This window comes from Metopolophium dirhodum, chromosome 7 (assembly GCF_019925205.1).
Source record: "Metopolophium dirhodum isolate CAU chromosome 7, ASM1992520v1, whole genome shotgun sequence".
Taxonomy (NCBI): Eukaryota; Metazoa; Arthropoda; class Insecta; order Hemiptera; family Aphididae; genus Metopolophium; species Metopolophium dirhodum.
This window is the reverse complement of record NC_083566.1, coordinates 10,292,792-10,314,640: the sequence shown is the minus strand read 5'-3', so window position 1 is coordinate 10,314,640 and position 21,849 is coordinate 10,292,792. Positions and strand designations below refer to the sequence as shown.

The 21,849-nt window shown below is 27.2% G+C and overlaps 2 protein-coding genes across 2 annotated transcripts; both read right to left on the bottom strand.

Annotated features, from left to right (window-relative positions):
* Positions 1–294: 294 nt before the first annotated feature.
* On the bottom strand, positions 295–7,661 carry LOC132949243 (exportin-6). The gene is made up of 17 exons (XM_061020024.1): positions 7,051–7,661; positions 6,770–6,970; positions 6,489–6,686; positions 6,267–6,426; positions 5,946–6,097; positions 5,452–5,615; positions 5,175–5,381; positions 4,866–4,956; positions 3,457–3,546; positions 2,614–2,873; positions 2,249–2,528; positions 1,984–2,190; positions 1,739–1,923; positions 1,478–1,669; positions 1,194–1,407; positions 896–1,129; positions 295–834 (listed from the first exon to the last, which is right to left on the bottom strand). The coding sequence occupies exons 1-17, from the start codon at positions 7,069–7,071 to the stop codon at positions 766–768; spliced, it is 2,925 nt and encodes a 974-aa protein (XP_060876007.1). The 5' UTR covers positions 7,072–7,661; the 3' UTR covers positions 295–765.
* Positions 7,662–10,550: 2,889 nt separating this feature from the next.
* On the bottom strand, positions 10,551–21,286 carry LOC132948977 (uncharacterized). The gene is made up of 13 exons (XM_061019707.1): positions 20,983–21,286; positions 18,034–19,402; positions 17,802–17,962; positions 17,634–17,739; positions 17,122–17,558; positions 16,872–17,058; positions 15,893–16,116; positions 14,278–14,530; positions 13,909–14,220; positions 11,676–11,874; positions 11,492–11,602; positions 11,068–11,419; positions 10,551–11,003 (listed from the first exon to the last, which is right to left on the bottom strand). Exons 2-13 carry the CDS (start codon positions 19,370–19,372, stop codon positions 10,863–10,865), a joined length of 3,822 nt encoding a protein of 1,273 aa, XP_060875690.1. The 5' UTR covers positions 19,373–19,402; positions 20,983–21,286; the 3' UTR covers positions 10,551–10,862.
* Positions 21,287–21,849: the final 563 nt, after the last annotated feature.

Here is a 21,849-nt window from a genome sequence, read left to right as displayed (position 1 = left end):
TGTAATCATTCAATAATTATATTTTAACTAAATTGGTATAATATTGATACATAGGTAAAAAGTATATAGATTTTGTGAATAACTCAATTTGTAAATTCAAATACCATCATGATCACTTGATTTCTCAGTGGGAATTATACTGGTCATAAAATCTCGACAGAACTCAAATACTAAAATAATATATTTTTGTCATTATATATAGGTATATATATATATTGAAATGGTTTAATACTGACAAATACTAAACAAATGATCCTTAGTTAAGAGATATGTATCCAAAACTAATTGCTATATACTAAAAAAATTAAATATATTAATTAATCAATAAACAATTATTATTAACAAGTGTTACAAGATTTATAAAATTCATATTTTCATATTTATATTTAAAAAAAAAAAATCATAAAACATCCAAAGTATTAAGCCTCCTTCCGTTTACCATACACAATGAATTATACCGTTCCTTACACAGTATGAATATAATTTACCATTAATGATGATTAACTTGAGTTGGTTTTTTCATTGAAAATACCTTTTACAATATTAATCACAAAGTTGAAAATATAGTAGCTTTTTGAATCATTCACATAATTTAATGTTAAAAACATTTTATTTATAATAATTAATTAGATATATAAAAAAATAATCGTAATTATCAATGCTTAATTATTACATAAACCTTAAGACCAAAAATTAATTTTTACTCAAGGATGAAGTACATAGACAAAGTAATAAAAATTCAGTCATTTTACCTTTTGAGTTGGTTCAAATTTGTTTTGAACATCTTATGTCATTTGTTAACTGAGCGAGGTTAATCATAAATGTTGGTAGTTCCTACAATAACAATATTAATACATTAAATATATTTTTAAACTCATATTAATATAATAACTACTTTGACTGGCTGCATGCGTTTTTGCCTCAAAAATTGTCGCTGATCATTACGAATATTGTCTGTTTGTTTCAAGTAATCAGGCAAGAATTTAGAAAAGAAATAATCAAAATCAACACTAGCCATGTTGTAAATAGTCATTGATATTTCGTCTGATAGTATTGTGTGGCTTTTGTTAACCATAACGTTCAATAGTACAGTCATGTATTTGCTAAGAAAATAATGTTTGAAATATTCCTAAAAAAAATAATTATAATAATTTTAATTCTTCCGTTTTATAAATTATTACTTAAATTAATACCTTTGCATATAAATTCCATTGTATGTGTAGTTCTTCAATAGCTTTTAAGTTTTGTGAAAAAATACTTATATCGTTTGTCATAAATGAGTATCCTATTACTTCCAATATTGTAGTGAACTGTTCAGAATTATCAACGTTATTATCGTTAGTAGGATGCAGCACAGTGAGAGATGGAGAAGAAGGAAAAAAATATCTCCATTTATACATCAAAACACTAAAAATCAAAAAAATGACGTAAAAAAAATAAGTCTTAATAATATCTGCTAGTAAAATAATAATTTTACCAAAAGAGCAAATTATAAAGTGCAGAGACTGTTGGTGGGTAGCAGTTAGAAGCTACCAAAGGAATTAATTTCTCTAATCCTAATTTAATAACTACAGATGTGAACTCTTTATTTGATTTAGAAGAATGTTTAACAATTAATGATAGAACTTCAAGCATTTTGATTGTCAACATTGTACTAGCGGACCATATCCTAAAAAAAAAATTCGACAAAATAACTACATTATTTTTAGGTAAGTGTACTTGGAATAATGATACTTACATGTCTAAGTCAACAAAGGTTTGCATAAGAATTTGTACAAATTGAGGTGACATAGTATCATGCAATAATTCATACATCTCTGACAAAAATGTAATCACTCGTTCACATTTTTCCATTTGTGGATTCAGTGAAGACTCCGATTGCATATCATTTTTCAGGTGTGTAACCGCTTCAATCAAACATGGCTACGGAAGCAAAAAATAAAGGTTTATAACATTTAAAAATAATATGATTAATGTAATTACTTCAACAGAACGATAAATAATTCTTCTAGTAGACATTTTGTAAGGACCACTGCTAACAAGAACATCAGTTAACATTTTCAAATCATTTAATCCAGATGGTGCTAATGACTTTAAATAATTCATGAGAACCAATACTTTTATTTCTTCTTCTTGACTGGGACAAGTCAAAAGAAACTTTAAAGATGTTACCCTCACTGACAAGCGAGTCTAAAAGTATAAAAGTTGTAAACAATTTAATTAACATATAATTTTGTAAAAATTATACCTTCTTATTTAAATGATTAAGCGTTATAGAACCATCTAAAAATGGTGATAATAATTGTTCAAGCAATGACGTGTACTCGCTAATATGAATCAGCATAGGTTCAGTAACTGTTGGTAGTAGAACTCCACAAGCATCATGTATCTGAGTGGGTTGCCTCGTGTCTTGTAAAGATGTAACCAAAACAGAAAAAAGTTTTTCTCGATTCTGTTCCATACAAAACTGTTTGTTGTTGTTTAATAAATGCATCCACCTCGATAATGCCGTGAGGATTTCGCTCTGACTAAAAAAATAATAATAATAATACAATAACTACCTTAAGTTGTTCTTCATTATATTGGTAGAAAATATAATTTTTAATTATTTACATTTGAATCAGAGTTTTTGTAGTTGATTGTGATACGGGTAATTGATAAAGCGGTGTTGTAGCGACACCTTGAATCGCTATGTCATTGAGCATTTTAGTAATCGCAATTTTCATAGAATCTTCATAATAGCCACTCAGGCTTGTCAAAGTTCTTGTAGATGGAACTAGGAACATGCACTTGGAATCCTTAAAGTTTTCCAGTAGCATGGGTGAATTCAGTATAGTTATATAATCATTTATATAGACTTTCCAGTTATCGACCTAGAACCATTATTATTAGGTTTAATGAAATGTGCATTGATACTTAAATGAGAATAGTATAATAGGGGGGGGGGGGCTACATTTGGGCAATGTTTATGTGTGAGTAGTAAATGAACATTAGTGTTTCTGAGAAACGCTGTAATGCAACTCACGCATATGTCAATACTTTGCGAAAAATAAAATATATTCTTGTTTGCTTAATTATAAAAATTACTAAAAGCGGTAGTAAATTAAACATACTTCCTGAAATTTGATTGTAATTTTGAAAAAATTGATGAATTTATAAGGTTATAGACTATGCTCTTTAGGAATCACTTTTTTCATTTAAAATCATATGTGCCCAGTTTAAATACAATAATTTCATGGAATTTTTAAAAAAAAAATCTCAATTTTAAGATCCTTTAAAATTTAAAACCTACTTTCAAAATAGCCTATATATTTTGTCAAAGAGTTCATACATGTATAAAAATTTAAATTGTATATTCTGAAGTATATTGTGTAATTTACCACCGCAATTGGTCTAAAACATATGAAAAATACGTGTGTTGCGATCCCCTAAATACAATTCTTATATTATATTTACCACAGGCACAGCGATAACTGGATAAAGGTGTGCTACATTTGATATAATTTCAATATTTTTATTCAAAAATATTTGGCATTCGGTTTGTCCCTGTAAACATGTAAATATAGAACCCCTTTAAAACTTATTTAATTCTAATTAATTGAGAACATTGGAAATTACTATTTAGGAATTTTTTTTTTAATAAGTTGTTAATTATATAACATATTTGTTATGCTCGTGGATAGATATTAAATTAAAAAACTTATATTGTATTAATTGCATAATATTATATTATAAATCCCAACTCTTGCTTTAATCAAGCTGGTTAACGACTGATGGTTGATAGAAATTCTGGACAAAGTATTTAATAGTGTCGTATGTGTTACAGGGGAGAACTTAAAACAGTATACCACAATATATGAGGGCATACCCAAGAAAAAACGAACTATTTATGGAAAAAGTTATTTGTTAAATTTTTAACACCTGTTAAAACGGGGAAACCACTCAAACACCAGAGTATCATCATTGTAGGCCGTTTTTAACATTTGAAGAGTTTTTCCTGAGTAGGAAGCAAAACTTCACAACGTAAAAATCAGCCATCACAAAAACAACTACTGTGCAAGTCACAAAAAAAAAATTACACAAACAGAACGCAATCTTCTACAACGACTGCAGTTGGCAAAGTGACTGATGAAAAGCTCCTTTACACACTCAAAACAGAAAAAACCTTATACTTCAAAACCTCTGCACCCCACAAAATAAATTTGGTTTCTTTTGAGTACGCCCTCATACACTATACAACTAATAATTACTAATTATATTGTAGACAATTAAATTAAATCACTTACATTCCTACATGAAGTTAATTTTTTTTATCCTATTGTATAACATATTTTTCTGTTGTCAAATTCCTTTATATTAAAATGAAACAATAATAAATACCAGTTTTAAAATTGAAATGAAATTTGATAATTTAATAATAATCATGCAATAAACCTTACATATTAACTGGTTTATGAAATTATGACAAACAATTATTATTATACTTGGCTTACATGTATACAAAATAATTGCTTTGATCAACAAAATTGTATATTTAATATGTGATCATTGCCAGTCACCTGTAATCTTCAAATTGTATACTTTTGTGATTGCCTAAGCTCATAGTTGATTATTACTACCATGCCATAATATGATTGTCGGGGATTATAAATAAAGGTGGTTTTAAATTATTAGCTTTTCTATGGCACTATAATAATGTACTAAAAAGAGCATGGTGTAGCAGGAATTATTACAATTTTGTTGATGTAATAAACATATTATTTTTATAATAGAGGGTTCAACATCTTATTTATGGTTAAACATAAGAAATAAACTCACATAGAATATGACTCTTAAAAAACTACTATAATGGTTTGAATACTTACATCATCATCATATGTTTCATCATTTATACTGCCAAAAGTATTAATTTTTTGTGTCACTCTTTCAACAAGATCTAAAAATATATGACGATACCTAGAAAATATACATTTATTAGTTATTAATAAATTACTTATTAAAACTATGATTAAATTCAGCTAATATATTTTTAAATTAAATAGCTATTGTTATTATATTCATCGAAAATGATAGAAGTTCTTATTTCTAAACAAATCATACATATTATTTTTATATTTAGTAGAAATGTATAGTTTTTTGAAATGATTAATATATATAATAAATTGTAAAAATACTTTTCAATACATCCAGGACGATCAGACAATGCTTCGAAAATACTACACCAAATATCCAAACATTGATAATAACAATCTAAAACATCTTGCCGGAATGTAAATTGTAACAGTAGCTCTAGGAATTCCCCATTATTAAAATGACTATCAAGATAGTTCCAATACTTTCTAATGACTACAGATAGAATTTCAATAACTATAACCATATAACTGAAAAAATTAAAGCTTATTAGATAAATGTTTAATAGTAGTTTTGTAATATACTATATTGCATACTTACGCTTCACTCACAAAACCAATTTCAGGAACAGCAATGATATTTTCAACTAAACGGAATGTATAAAGACATAACTCAGACAAAATGAAATATCTATCTTCTGTTTGAGTATAAGATTTACTAAGAACTTCATTAAATATAGTTAAAGTGTTAATAGATGTAGCATTCTGAAAAATGAAATTAATGATTTTATATTATTAATTTATTAATATTTTTTTTTTTTTTATTTTCGAATTAAGAAAATTTAACAATCTGTACTCGTGGTACAATAAGCTTAAAAGATATTTGAATACAATAGTAATAGAATTAATACAAACAAAAATGCGGCAGCATTCATTTATATGTAATGCTATTCTTATTTAACATGAAAAATCGTGAATTGAAGAGACTGTCCATCAACAGCACTTCGGCGAGAATTTTTTTTTTTTTAAAGTTTAACGTATAGTCCTGTGTATTATGCTAACCAGACTTTATTAATATTAATTTCAAAATTATACCTCTTTTTTTCCTAAGGGCATCAAGACATGTAATAAATCAGGAGTCAGGTGCTTTTCAAATGGAAGCCATGTAAACATATCAGAAAATACTTTTGTTACCGCTTCGTATATTTCATCTGAGTTTGATGTTTTATGGGCATTTTTCAAAATATCTAAAAACAATGTATTATTAATATTAACGATTTGTAGTAAGTACTAACTGTTATTATAATTATTAAATTAATAACTCTACAGTATTACAAATGTTGCCAGTATCTATAATAGTGAAATGTATATAATAAAATAATAATAACTATACAAAACAAACAATAATAATTTTACCTGAAAGTATTTCAAACAATTTAGGAATGTGCTTCAAAAAATTTACTTTCAGTTCATGTTTTCTTTTACCTAAAAGATCTTCTTTGGGGCTAATAAATTCTTCAGATGACAAAAGCAAAAATGATAAACCCAAAAGAACTTGTTCAGGATTTATGAGCAACTATGTGAATTACAAATATTATTAATCACTTACGCTTTGTTTTTTATTTAAAGAACACTTACTTGTGCAATGTGATCGATAAAATTCGGATATCGCAATGGCCAATCATTACGGGCTATATCGACTAATAGTTTAATCATTTTGCTGATCATATATTTTGGATATTCTTTGTGTTTCATCACAATATGATTAAAAATTGCTTCCCTCAATGTTTCTTGAGATTTGAAAGTCATTTTTTCCCATTTCTTATTGATAATCATCTATTTATCAAACATCCGCATATGATATATTTACATTTTTTGCAACTGTGGTCAGTAAAAAAAAAAACAATTTAATATCTTACCTCCATTATGTTTAGACTGAACATTAACAAATATTGGTTTTTACTGTTCTCCAGGTTGTAGCAACACTGCACCCAACATTTATCTCGCTCGCCAAATTTGTCAAATTCTTCTTGCATACACAGCTTTAAAGCGTTACTGGAATTTGCATCATAGAACTCTGTCAACATCATCTCATAGTTTTTCATTTCGTGTTCGTAGACCTAAAAAACACGAGAAAATAATAGTCAATCGTATTATGTAAACTCACTCCTGGCATATCACATGTAGACGGTATACTTACGACCATGTCTTGACCGTTCATAATGATGGTTATTGTTTATGATGATAGTTCAAACTTCCAAACGATCAGGAAAATAATTTGTTTGGCCAACGATTCCCGTGCATTTGACGATCGACCGGCGGCGTCAGATTATATTATTATTAACGACGATACGATGCTTACTACAGTACATAATTTACAATTTACATGATCGCAAGTCTTCAGAGACCATACCTTTAAATGTTAATTAATGAAGCCAGTAAGCGGTAAGCAGTAAGCACAATGAAAATTGTAATTTAGTATTTTTAATTTGTAACAAAATTAAAAACATTTTCGAACGTTATCTCAGTTGCTATCAGATCAGTGTAACCCATAGACATATTATAATAGATATTCTATTATATGTCTATGGTGTAACCAACCGCAATACTACGTGATATTATTATGTTATTGTCATTGAAATGTGCACCTAAACATATTTTATTATTTTCCCATTGATTAAATAAAATAATATATTGTATATAGTACACGTTATTAAATACACGACTATTGATTATAAATACTACAGATCGCTCACTGGCCCATTGATCCTTATTTACGCGGGGCGTTAAGAAGCGCTGTTGTCGTCCATTATTCATTAGTTACTTAAAAATGCTTAGATTTTCTTGTCTTTATATCATCTTTTCTGATAGGAAAATGAATCTAGTTGGTACTGGGGGGGGGGGGGGGGTTAAAGTAAAAATCCCAGTAATTTTCATAAGCCCCGAGAAAAACAAAAAAAAATTAGGGAAAAACTGAAATTTTTACGTAAAATCGGTTTTTGACAAATTCGATTTTGATTTTTAGTGTAGGTAACTCTAAAACAAATAACCGTACATGAAATGTTCGGTATTAGTATTTTTTTTAGACACGATAAAGTTTTTAAAATATTTTAATTTGTTTTATACTGTCTACGGACATTCTAAATTTTAATTTTTTTTATAAATGGTCAACCCAAGCAAAATTTAAAGTAGTGTTAACTGGTACCGAACGCGTTTGGTGAATAAAGCGACTATTTTCATTTGTAGATAGCATATTAACCCAACATAGAATTATGTTAGATAAAATACTTAGGGTAGAGAGCATATATATTAAACAAGTATTGAAGTATCTACTATATTGTCTATTTGTAAGTAGCCTATATAATATACAATACCACCTCATAAAGTATGATTTATATTTAAACTCGCGATCCATAATAATGTTTAAGACGTATAATGCTTAATAAAATTAAAAAAAATTGAATTTAACTAAAAACATAAATTAACATACTATGAAACAATTTCAATACTTTTTACATGATGAAAGTAATTGCCATCATTTTTTTTTTTTTTTTTTATTGAACTTGAGCCCGGCGACTATGGCCATTAGCTGTTGTAGGGGTTATGAACTGTAGTAGGGGGTAAGGTTGGTACGGTAGGTTGGTTTTACGATTGTTTTTTTTTTTTTTTTTTAACGGTTGTTACGGTAGGTAGCAAACACGTGTAAGTGTTGCAATGTTTTTAACTACTATGAACCCGGATGGTCACCCATCTGGGAGCTAGTAGCTGTGGCCGTTACTTACTCCCAGTCGCATTCCGCGACTGGTAGCAGCCAACGCGCCACGCCAAGCCACATCCATCATTTGTATTTTGGGTCTTCAGTTGTAGTGTTGGCATTAACTTTTTTTTACCTTGATTGTTTTTTTAAGGAATATCTCCATTTTTACCTGACATAAGAAGAAATACGTTTTCTAGACGAGAACACAAAACATCTATGCATTCAACAATAGTCAGTGGCGTATTTAGGAATTTTGCTGGGGGCGGAATGAAATATATAATAATAGGTACACCCATAAATACGTACATAATATACATTTTTAAAATCCCCTAACTTGTTGAAGTTAGTGTGGATCAAGGTGAAATAAGAATTAACACAAATTGTATAGTACCTAATAGCATAATAATAAATTCATACTAACGCCAATCCAGTGTTTAATACGATAAACAAAAAAAATAGTTATAATATAAAATCCCATTTTCTATTATTATTTTTTGGATGCTCAGTTCATCGATAACCTCATCTGGCATGATTATTGTATTGACCGGTGACATGCCAATAAAGCCAACACATTAAGGGCCCGTATTACAATAGTTAAACCGCGGAATTCGACCGGTAAAACCATATGGGCTAAACCGAGGGGTTACCGAGGTTTAAAATAAAATCAATCAATACATTCATCGCTTCGCTCAGAATCTAAAATAATAATAATAATAATAATAATAGTTATGGTATTTTCCGATTTGTTTTCACATAAAACCGCGTTGAGCTATTCCCTTGTATAGGTTACTGAAAATAATTGGGAAAAGGCGAGAAAAGGTCCACGCAACATACAATAATACAATATTACATACAAAATATTACGAATACACCTATACTGGCAATACCCGGGGCGTATAGGAGCGATATTTTCCACGAGAAGTTTTTCTCATTTCTCATCAACAGATCGCGCATGCGTATTAATATTTAATATTAACTTTTGTAAATATGCGTGAAAGGAGTATGTGCTCGGCATGAGAAACAAAATAAAAAACATATAGAAAGTGGACATCGCATGCTTTATAATATCGTGGCGACATTTATATTAATAATAATGATAATAATAGTATAATAATTATGGAATGTTAAATCTTATGCTTTTTAGACCCCCCTAAGTACCAACTAGATTCACTTTCTCATCGAACAAGAAACTGTTGAAGAAAATCGAAGCAGTTTTACTGCCCCAAACCGTGATGACAGACACAAAAATAAAAAACACACATCATTGTAAAATCAATACATTTATCGCTCCGCTCAGAATCTAAAATCATTTGAGTATACAATTTTATTATACTTTTGAACAATCACAAAAATTTAATGTGACTAAAATGCTTAACATAATTTTTTTTATTAAGTTATGATATATCTTTTCTTAAATGTTCAAACCTTAAGTATTAAAATAAAATATTCAAGAATTTAATTTTTTCGGAATTTAACATAAAAATGCATATAAAAGAAAACAGTAGCGATGTATTTATGATATTTTTTAATTTCCGCAAGAACCATTTCTAAGAAACTTTGTATTGAGTTTTCAAATTTTTTGACTTTTAACAAAAACAAATCGAAATAAAGGAGGTTAATTAAAATATTTTTGCTAATATAAAATACATTAGGCAAAAATTGCAAGTACTTATCTATGGTTATTATTAAATCACTACAAAATAATACATTTTGACCCCCAAAGTTCCACCTTGATCCAAATGGCTATCAAAACAAATATTCAATATTTTTTTGTTATAAAACCTGTCTTCAAAAAAAAAAAAACATGTATAAATATCAATTTTTACCTTACCTATAGATTCAGAACATAAAATTATTGTCCAAAAATAAATAATTGTAGTTATAATAATCATTGATATTATTTTTCTTAAAATAAACTATTTTTTATTAACTTTTAGCCATAAATTAAATAGGTAGTTTTATCATCTTTGTAATCATCAAATTTCTGTAATTAAATAATGGAAACGGAAGACTGAACTGTTCAAAATAATCTTTTTTTCTTCTTTTTTGTAACAGTTGTTTTTATTTACAAAACATAAATGTACAAAGGTAACTATAATTTATCATAGGGAACACAAAAATACTTACAAAAAAATACTTAAAATTAAGCTTTTAAAAATAATAATATTGTATGAGTCGATTGAGATTTATATGAAAAAAAGGTTCATATTATTAGTAAAAGTCAATATTTTTACGTTGAGGAATGTAGGTTTCAATTACATACATTCATTTCCAGTTATTCGATGTCTTAACATTATAATGGCATTGGTTATTTTTAATGCTTGACCTAGTGGAACTTTTAATACTTTCATTATTTCATCTTGATTTAACATTAAAAACGCGTCACCATCAATCCCCTATACAAATAGTTACTTATTAAAGAATGTATAATTAACAATAAAAATAATAATAAATCCATACTTGATCAATGAAACGATCAGATATACTGATTTCTTCTTTGGTGTTAATATTTGAGTTATAACATTCCACCACTTTTTGAACATATGAGGCCACGTCTTGAATGGACCATTCTCTTGTATCAGTAGTATTGAATAATGGTATACCTAGTTGTGCATTATGTCTGGTCCAATAATTGGATTGTGTTTCCATTGACACTGAGCCCAAATTATATCCCACAAGACCCAAACCAAGTGTTTTTTGCAAATTATAGTTATTGTTGCTTGGAATGGTATCATTGAAAAGTGGGTTTCTAATAACAGTATCACATTCTGGTTCAATATCATTTGCATCCAACAGCAAATTTAATCTAAAGCTTTTTTTGATTTTCACAATTATTTTTAATTAAATAAAGTAATGACACTTATAAGTATGTAAGTTGTAGTACCTTTTTTCATTTATTTTTTCCTTGATTTTTGCCAAATTCATATGTTCCGTATTTATTTTGGTTTTTTTCTTATTTTTATCATCCTGATGTATATCACTTTTAATTTTTGAACTACATAACATTTATTCAATTAAATTAGTTATCAATCAATCAGAAAACATTTAAAAATATAATTTAATACTACCTTGTCAATGTTGTGTTAATTATAACATTATGAGTTTTCAATCGATCAGGCATTTTTGCCAGCCCAGCAACAGCTGTTTTCCATGAATCTATTTCATATGGACAATCTATTATTTCAATATGATCAACTTTCAAGCTATTTGATGAATTTCCATAACCCTTACAACCACGAATAGTGCAGCTCCAAAGTGTATTAGATGCTTAAATTTACAAAAAATAAAAAAACAATCATTAAAATGTTAATACTAAAAAGGTGGGTAAGTGGATGTCGCTCTGCTGTACAGTAGGTTATAAGTGGGTCACTGTAATGGATGGTGTTAAATTTGAATTCAATGATATAATATCACTGTATAAGAAAAACGATTCTGAGCGAAAACGGTCAGTCAGCTTATGATATTACCAAGTATATTTGATGATATTATTGTGAATAAAGTAATTTATATATAACCTATTTACGTGGAGCCTTGTTTTAAATTTTCAATCTTTAGCCATGAAAGTTAAACATTTTATACATTTTTAACTACAAAATAATTTATAAATTATAAATTTGATAAATGTTGTCAAAATTTGAACTTTAAATGCTTATAAAAAAAAATTGTGCATATGTCTTTTCAATATTTTTCAACTGGTATTAGAACGATATATCGGGAGCCCTATATTAAATTTTCACGCTTTTTTACACAACAAATAAAATTGTATTGATATTTATAGAAAAAAAAACTAAAAAATTGAATACTGACAATGTCCGTAAACAGCTCAAAAAGAGTCAAAATATTTTCAAAATGTTATGGTGTATAGAAAATGCTAATATAAACATTCAATGAAATTTTCAAGTATCTACAGTCATTCGTTTTTTAATTACAATAAAATAAGAAAATTGTTATATGAGATATCGAGTGAATATCAAATGGTGTAAAAATATAAATTTCAGACACTTATAAAAATTTAATTTAAGTTTCTTGTAGACATTTCTTTTTTGATAAAGGTAGACAAACTTATGAGTAATCTTATATTACATTTTCAAATCTTAGATTTAAAAAGAAAATTTTTTATGAATTCTCAACTTAAAATAATTTGCTAATTTTCGTGATTTTTCCTTATTATGTCAAAATTTGAACTTTAAATGCTTATAAATAAAAATTGAGACTATGTATTTTCAATATTTTTCAACTGCTATTAGAACGATATATCAGGAGCCTTCTATTAAATTTTCAAGCTTTTTTACTCAACAGATAAAATTTTATTGATATTTATAGAAAAAAAAACTAAAAAAAATGGAAATTGACAATATGTCCGTAAACAGCTCAAAATAAGTCAAAATATTTGGAAAATGTTATGGTGTATAGGAAATGCAATTAAAAATATTCAGTCAAAATTTCATGTCCCTACAGTCATTTGTTTTAGAGTTACACCAAAAACCAAAATCCTTAATTTTTCTTTTGGACCCCCTAAAGTACAAACTAGATTCACTTGCCTATCAGAAAAGTTACTGTTGAAGAAAATCCAAGCACTTTTACTGTCCTAAAAGGTGATGAGACACAAAAATAAAAAAAACAATTTTTAAAAAAACACATTGTAAAATCAATACATTCATCGCTTCGCTCAGAATCTAAAATTACATAGAACTGAGTTAAATACAGAATAAATGGGCAAACTAAACATTTCAAACGATCAATGTTTTCATTATTTGTTTTCTCTACAGTTAATTAAGAGGACGCTGTATAGTCTGTCTTACAACATAGCAAATTCTTCTCAAAGGAGAACACGTATATCTCCATTAGTTTAAAAATTAGAGTAAATTTACCTCTCATAAAATCTAAAGGTAAGATTATTATCTAGACAACCTCATGAACTTTTTAGTAAATTTTAATTTTTAAGCGAGCTTTGAGTATTTTAAAATTGTAAATTGTTTGTACATTTTAAAGTACTCATAACTCGCTTAAAAATTAAAATTTAAGTAGAATTTGCTATGTTACGCACTTGTAAGACAGACTATACAGCGTCCTCTTAATTAACTGTAGAGAAAACAAATAATGAAAACATTGATCGTTTGAAATGTTTAGTTTGCCCATTTATTCTGTATTTAACTCAGTGCTAAACTTTGCTATGTTATGCACTTGTAAGACGGGGGGGACAACACATGTGGGTATCACATCCTCTTAAAGATAATACACGAGTTTAGACAAAATTCATTAACTTAACTATATTTATTTATATAATCAGTAAATTTATACCTGGAGGCAGTTCAATTGGATGGTTAGTTTTTGATGACCATCCAACAGGATGAATATCTGGACTATCGTCTTCAACCCAGTATGCATAATCATTATCAAATCCATCATAAACAATTTTTAGTTCATCCCCTCTAACATCTACTACCTTAGCAATTCTCAATAGTCTTGGAACAACAAGATCAACAACTTCAATTATCATTTCATTAGAAAAATCACGCAAAGGTCTACGAATAAATGCTTCTTCGGGAATAGGTTCACTATTTGTCTCTGCTAAGTATTCAGTCCAATTAAAAGGTTTTCTTCCTTTCATATCTAAATAAATTGTAATATTTTAGTATGCACTTAATTATGTTAAAAATAACAAATTACCATTATAACCACTAGGTGGAGACAAAGTTCGACCATTATTATCACACCACCTTACTGGATGTATATTGGTTGATGTAATATCCACCCAATAATCAAAATCATCTGTCCATCCATCAAAATGAATACGAACACGATTACCCAAGATATCAGCAACAGTGGCAACACAAATTAACTGTTTTGGAAGTGTACGGGTTAATTTATCTAATGCCTCCAATTTACCTCCGATATGAAATTTGTGTTGATTTTTACAACTCTATGAATAAAAAATAATATTTTATAAATATAATTTTAATGCTTTAAGTTAACAAAATAATGATAATTACTAGGGCTCGGATTTTAAAGCAAATGCTTCTTTTTATATATGTAAAATAAAAATCTAATTTTTATACATACATTTGTTTCTTGTAATTCTGATTCCAAATAAACGATTTAATTTTTGCTTTTTTTGACTTTTTTTTGTGTAAATGCTTTTTTTGCTTTTTTTCAGTTATTCTAACTGTGGAATTCGAAGTGAGAGTTTTCACTTAAAAAAAATGTTTGTTTAATTAATAAGAAATGTGAAAACCCAGAATACGGACTAAATGGTTGTATTGGATTATTATAGTTTATGTTATCGGCTTGATTTTATATCTATGTATAATATAAATAGTTATAGATTTTAGATGTACAGACAGGTTGATAGCTTATCGGCTATTGCATATAGCCTGTAGAACCTACGCTCAGTAATCGTATAACATCATTTTCGACCAGTTCAAAATTTAAGTTTTATAGTATTAAAACAAATTAAAACAAATTCATTTTTAAAAAAAATTAGTGTTAGAAGTTAATGAAGAATTTTTTCAAACAGATGAATCGATTTTATATTGCAAACTTAGTGAAATAAAAGTGTCATATGAAAAAAAATATAATGTACAACAGCATGTACGGAGATAAAAACATGTGCAAGCTGTTAAAAGACACGGAAATCTTGCCGGATACATGGTTAGTAGTGAATTCTTTTTTTTAATTTAAATTAATATTTCAATTTTTATTCAGTTTTATAACTAATTTAATCATGTTAAGTTTTGGTCATGCTTTTTTTTGCTTTTTTTAAAAAAAAAATATGCTTTATTTTTGCTTTTTTAAAACAATTTTGTGCTTTTTATGTTATTTAATATGCTTTAAAATCCGAGCCCTAGTAATTAAATAAAACTATGTTATCTTTACCATTATTGTAATGATACATATAGTCATATAAATGAGTCATATTATATAACATTATCTTGGAAAAATTGTATGACTTAAGAAAATTTACAAAACTAGCAGCTTAAGCTGTTTCTATTTTAACAATATTTCCAACAATATATTTATATGTAAAATATGCCCAAGTAACCACAAAAATAAATAGATTTCTAACTGATGACAGAATAAATGAAAAAAAAATATGAGATAATATGTATGAAAAAAGTCTAAGTCAGTTAATTTGTTTTTTAAGTAACCAATATTAAATTAAGGTTAAATTAGAATTTGTATTTTAATTACATTTTACGATTTGAAGTACAAATTTAATCTTGTGGTTAAATATCAGTTATCACTAATCTTTACGAATATAAAATAGTAATTGACTATTGCTTACATTCAGGTTTTTAGTAGAGACAAAATTGCGTTTTGGAGCAGGTAAAGCTTGACATTCTCTAAGATAACCAATCCACTCAAATGCATTTCCATAATTGTTTGGTGGTTGTAGAATGCGCAAATTCATTTCACACCATCCTGGATGAAACAAATTTGGGCAATCTGCATTTACCCAAAAATCATAATCATTCTCATAACCATCAAAATGTAATTTAATGCGGTATCCTAAAAAAATATAAACATACCAAACAATAAAAAATATAATTAATTTAAGTCATTGCATAGAGTTACAGGCATAGGCGCAAATATGGAATAGCTTGGGGGAACTGGGTTAGTACCATAATTGATCAGTGTATTTTGTTTTCAAAAGCAACCAGTAAACACAATATTAGTTATTTTATTTTGTATTATTTTTTTATGGATATTTAATTATTAATTTCAATAACCCAATTGATACCCTAATACACTAATAAATTAATGTGTATTAACTACATAATAACTTAAAAAGATTTAATCAGTATTTGTAAAGATTACTTAATGTCAGAATTTAAAGTTATTAAACTGTTATGAAAAAAAACATTAATTTATAAGTAATGCGAAACCCCTAAAATTCATGGAAGAGTTAGTCCTTCAAAATTATTTAATGTAGCAATAACTTAATCAACTTGGCTACTTGTGAAAGGTAGTTTTCGGCCACGTAAATATGGATGAAATTGATAATTTTATAATAGTGATTTAATAGATTAGGGCGACTTAACATTGAAAAAGCTATAAATATTGGTAAATGATGAACTATTTTTTTCAAGTCCAACAGGAAATCACTTTTAATATTGTACATAAATAATAAAAAAACAATTTTAATTTTAGAAATATTTCAAATCAAGCCAAGCGCTTTTTCCAATCACATTATTTTAAATAATATCTCAATAAAATTTCCTATTTGCACCTATGGCACCAAATTGAATTTAATTAACAATTACCACAAACGTCTGATACAGTCAATACACAGAATAAAGCTTCATGTTTAGGATCAATGCCTTCTAGTTTTTGTCCTACTACAAATAAGTTCTTTTCAGTTGGAAAAGGTCTATCAAACAATTTTTTAGGGGCAGATCTAAATTGCAGCCCTGTCATATACTTTAATATATCTGTATCTTCTATAAGAGGCTAAAACAAAATATAAACATACTGACTTAATCAAAAATTAAATTATTATGTATAAAAGTATACTTTTAGATCAAAATAATTATTATCATCATCATCACCGTCGTCGTCATCATCTATTACTTCTGGAGAATTAATCGGCAGTAATGATTTTAGAGGAGGTTGACTTTCTTCTTTTGATGGTTTATTAAATAAATGTATTGACTGTTCATTCAAATCGTCATTTTCTTTAACCATGTCGTCAGGACAAGAAGTTTTTAACTTCTGTTTCCTCTTATTTATTCTATTTTCCAATTTTGTTAAAAGGTTTTTACGATCAACTATAGCTTTGTCGGATTGATTGGAAGTTTCATTAATAAAATTTTCTTCTTCAGGTAATGTTTGTTTTTTATCTAAATGTTTACATGCCAAACTACAATATAAATCATCAATCAATTCAGGTTCATAGACCAATGTATCACAATATTCATATTTGCAAGAAATAAATTGATCAGATGTATCATCTGCAAATAGACATTTAAATATGTATTAAAAATGTTATTCAATTATACAGATTAAGCATATAATATATTTGTTACCTTCGTCAGAAGAATCACTTTGAGCATCTAAATCAATAATTTCGTCAGATAATGATACTTTATGCTTATTTGAATGTTCTTCAACTGTTCTTCTAATATTTAAATTCTAAAAAAAAATTATTAATTGTGTTTAAAACAGAATTTTAACTTAATCCCAACAAACAATACCTGTGATCTACGAGTTTCACTATTATTTACTTTTATTATTTCATCATCAGAGCTATTTAATTGATCTCCGCCATTTTTTAGCATTTTATAAGAATTCAATTTTGTTTTAGATTTTGAAGATAATAACTGAATTGTTTTATGATCATTTTTAGTTATTTTACCTAAATTAAAACAAATAAAAAGTAGTTAATGGAAAAACAAAAAAGGATTTTAAATAATATTTTATACCAACCATATCTAGTATGACTTAACGGTAGACTATCTGATTGTTTTAAAGATTCTGAGTTTGATGACAGCTGAATAAACCTAGGCGAAGAACTCATTTTTTGGTGACAATTTGTATTTATTTTAGCCTCACAGTTTTGAGCAAACATTTTTGAATTCCTTTCTATTGGATCTTTACTTGTAACTGTATGAGTAATAAACTTTTTATTTCTACTCGCATTGCTAAGTTCAGCTGTTCTAGACATTTTACTCCAAGAAGACTTTACAGATGGTATATCTAGTGTTTTATGCTGAAATTGTCTAGTTTCCTTAAAATTTGCTAATTGATATGAATTTCCTATATGAAAAATATCACTAACTTTATGTCCATTTGGAGTAGGATGTGTAGCCAATTTTTGTTTAGTAAAATTAGGGTTTCGTTTGAATACACTTTCTAAATTAATAGGTACCTGTCCTTGATCTGGTACCATTTTATATTTTCCCCCAGGGAGAGGCTGCATTCGAGCTATGAATTTAGACTCTTCTTTATTTCCATCCCTTAATGCATCTTTTGAAGACATAACCATAAATTGTTTTTTTTGTTCTGTTGGTCTAATTACAGTACTGGGTGATTTTAATGTGGGTGATGAAGAAGAATTAGACTTCAACAATGGACTTCTTGTAGGTATTCCTTTTCTCATCATATAATTCATACCATTGTGTGGAACTAAATAAACTTCTGATTTTGATTCATTTGAAGATGTGGTTTTCAATTGTTGTTTTGGGTTCAAAAAACTTTTATTAAGACCTATTTCAGTACTACCTGATGACTCTGGTTGTAAATGTGTAGTTGTAGTTTTCGGTCTGTTAACTGTAGCAGTGGATGCTATTTTAAATTGGTTAGATTTTACTGAAGGATTTAATTTGACCAAAGAGGTGTTATGCTTAAAAAATTTCTTTACATTTAAAGAATTATTTTCTTTTTGTCTTGTAAATAAATTTGTATTTTTAGTAGCACCAGATACAGTATTTTTATTTAATTGCCCCAATGGCTCAAATATTTCTATATCAGAATCAGAATCATCTTCTAAATCATCACTCAGAATTATTTTTTGTTCAGGTGTTTTAATTGAAGTTGGCTTATTCAATTCGTTTCTTACATCTATATTTCCACTACTACTGATGTCACTCAATGAATCATCATCTTCAATCACCATCAGTGATTCATTATGCGAAGAGTATCGAGGTAAGTTGCACTGAAAATTAGTTTCACTTGTATCATCATAACCACTATACAGCAATGAATCACAATCTTCAAATGAATCTACATCCATTATGGTTTCTATATTTTCATCAGATTCTTCCATGTTTTCTTCAGTAAAGTTATCATATAAACCCTGGAAAATGTCTTCAATTACTAAAAAAATTTCAATACATATTTTATTATTCTACAGTAGTATTATTGAGAAAATATTTAAGGTTCAAAAAACACAACAATCCATACCTACATTTTATCAGAACTTCCAAAAAATTAAGAATCAAATTGATAAAATAATATTTCAAAAATGGTTTAGTAATGTAATTTTTAAAAGATAGTAACATTGTTCAGTTTTAATCTGAGTTATCAACATTATTCCCAACTTTTAATTTGGTTTCCTAAGTTTCCATTCTACACTATACTTTATATACCAAATTAATTTCCTTACTGAAACAATTGCTACTAAGTTAGAAAAATATCCAAACTCTACTTAATAGTTTTTCTTTATAACTACCGGGCAAAGCCCTGCAAGTATTTGATATTCTAACACATAAGAATAAACTTAAGATATTTGCTTATCAGTTACATTCTCTAATCCAATACATAAAGGAACAAACTTATATATCATAGTCACATCAAATTTACTATAGGTACTAAAATTACTTGAAACAACCAAAAATATAACATTCAACAATTTATAAATTTTAAATTAAAATTGTATCTAGATATAAAGTTCATACTAAAATATTTGTATTAGTAGCCAATATAAAAATAGTCTTTAAATCTGGAGCTTAAATTTCTATTTCAAACAATACCTTATAAACAAACATAGCTACAAAACATCACCTGTATATGCATCACTATCATAGCTACCTTGTACCTATCTCTAATGGGCTAAAATTAAAATTATTTTTTAAATGTTTGACGGCTTTCTAAAAAAGTGCTAACCACTTATATCTTATTTAACAAAAGTATATAATATACTCTTGTTATTATAATACTCGATATCAAATGTACCTATTGATATTGTTGTGAATCGATTTATATTCATGTTGTATAAATTGTAAATTTTAAATTAATAATAACTAATGAAAAATGTATGTATTACCTACCTTAAATTTACAAGTATATTTAAATAATATTTTTGAAATGCTAACAATAATGTATATTACCATCACTTCACTCATGTAATTAATTTTACCATATCAATTTTAAATAGTTAAATAGATTCTTAATATTTCCAATTAACAACAGTTTTAAAAAATCATTAAAAATTAAGCAATGTGAATTAAAAACAAAAACTATATTATCAGGAATTTTATTACACTGAAATTTTAATATCAGTTGATTAAAATATAAAAAATTAAAACTTAATGTGAAATTAACATAAAAATAATTAAGCATTAAGTATACAGTAAAATAAATTCATATTTTCCAATAATGAATGATTTTAACAATACATTTTGATATTTATCCCTATTTAGGTATGCAAATCATAAATAATATATATTTAATTGTAATATTATTAACATTAATTAAGTTTTATAAAGAAAAAATAAATTGTTAAATTATATTATACCAAACAATTACAAAATATGAAAAATTAAGAAAGTATGAATGTTTTTATGTATTTGTTTTATCTGTAATACCGTATTATAAAATATATTAATATTATTTATTATTAATTAGTGTATATTGATATATTATACTTCGACTTACATGTAAACATCACTATTCATTAAAAAGTCTCCATAAACTTCAAACACGATAAAAATAAATATTTTTAAAATACATTGTATTTTTTTTCAAATTCGCTTCATAAAATAATTATGTAAATAAACGTAAATAAACAAGTAGAGAAGATTAAAAGTGAATGTATTATGTTGTATTCAATAATGTTTATTTTCAAATTTCTATTCCAGATAGAATGTCTGGTCCTGGTGTATACAGTCTACTAATAACTAATAAGTAATAAGTAATAACTAATAAAGTCACTGGACAATTCTATAAGTATATACATTAACCATAGGTGAAGACGAGTTAAATGATAAAAAAGTGTAATTTATTGGTTGTTGGTAACACGAGTGGAGCAGAGTAGAACGAAATGTCATGGAGTAAAAAACAACAACCAAAACACGAACGTCCAATATTTTTTGAACTGAATGAACTGAGGCGCCACAACTGAACGAAGAATGCTGGTTGCTGCCTGCTGGTAGCTGACTGGCTACGAAACACGAGTTACGAATTACGATTTACGACTGACTACTGACTATAGTGTTACTGTCTATAGATATACATATACTTATAGTATCCTATAACTATAGATTTATAGATAATACAAACAAATGTAAAATGTTCTTATAAGTATCGATAATAATATATATTATATAGTACATCGACGATGTATTTTCATATATACATTATTCACACACGACTACACGAGTGTCAGATGGGTACTCATTGTAGGTAACTGCATGACAAAATACATTAATTTATCATAGTTAACTTATTTAAAAACTTAAAAACAGAATTCGTATTTTATATCATTCTATTCATATACACCATTGTATTCGTGTGGGCATTGGT

Excerpts from the sequence above, each read along its gene's own strand:
- LOC132949243 (XM_061020024.1), bottom strand. The coding sequence starts at position 7,071 with ATGAACGGTCAAGACATGGTC. Across the intron at positions 2,529-2,613 it reads ACAAAAACTCTGATTCAAAT|TCAGAGCGAAATCCTCACGG; the intron begins GTAAATAATTAA and ends TTATTTTTTTAG. Across the intron at positions 1,924-1,983 it reads TTATTTATCGTTCTGTTGAA|CCATGTTTGATTGAAGCGGT; the intron begins GTAATTACATTA and ends TTGCTTCCGTAG.
- LOC132948977 (XM_061019707.1), bottom strand. The coding sequence starts at position 19,372 with ATGGAAGAATCTGATGAAAATATAGAAACCATAATGGATGTAGATTCA. Across the intron at positions 16,117-16,871 it reads GACTGTATCAGACGTTTGTG|GATACCGCATTAAATTACAT; the intron begins GTAATTGTTAAT and ends ATATTTTTTTAG. Across the intron at positions 14,221-14,277 it reads TCCACCTAGTGGTTATAATG|ATATGAAAGGAAGAAAACCT; the intron begins GTAATTTGTTAT and ends CAATTTATTTAG.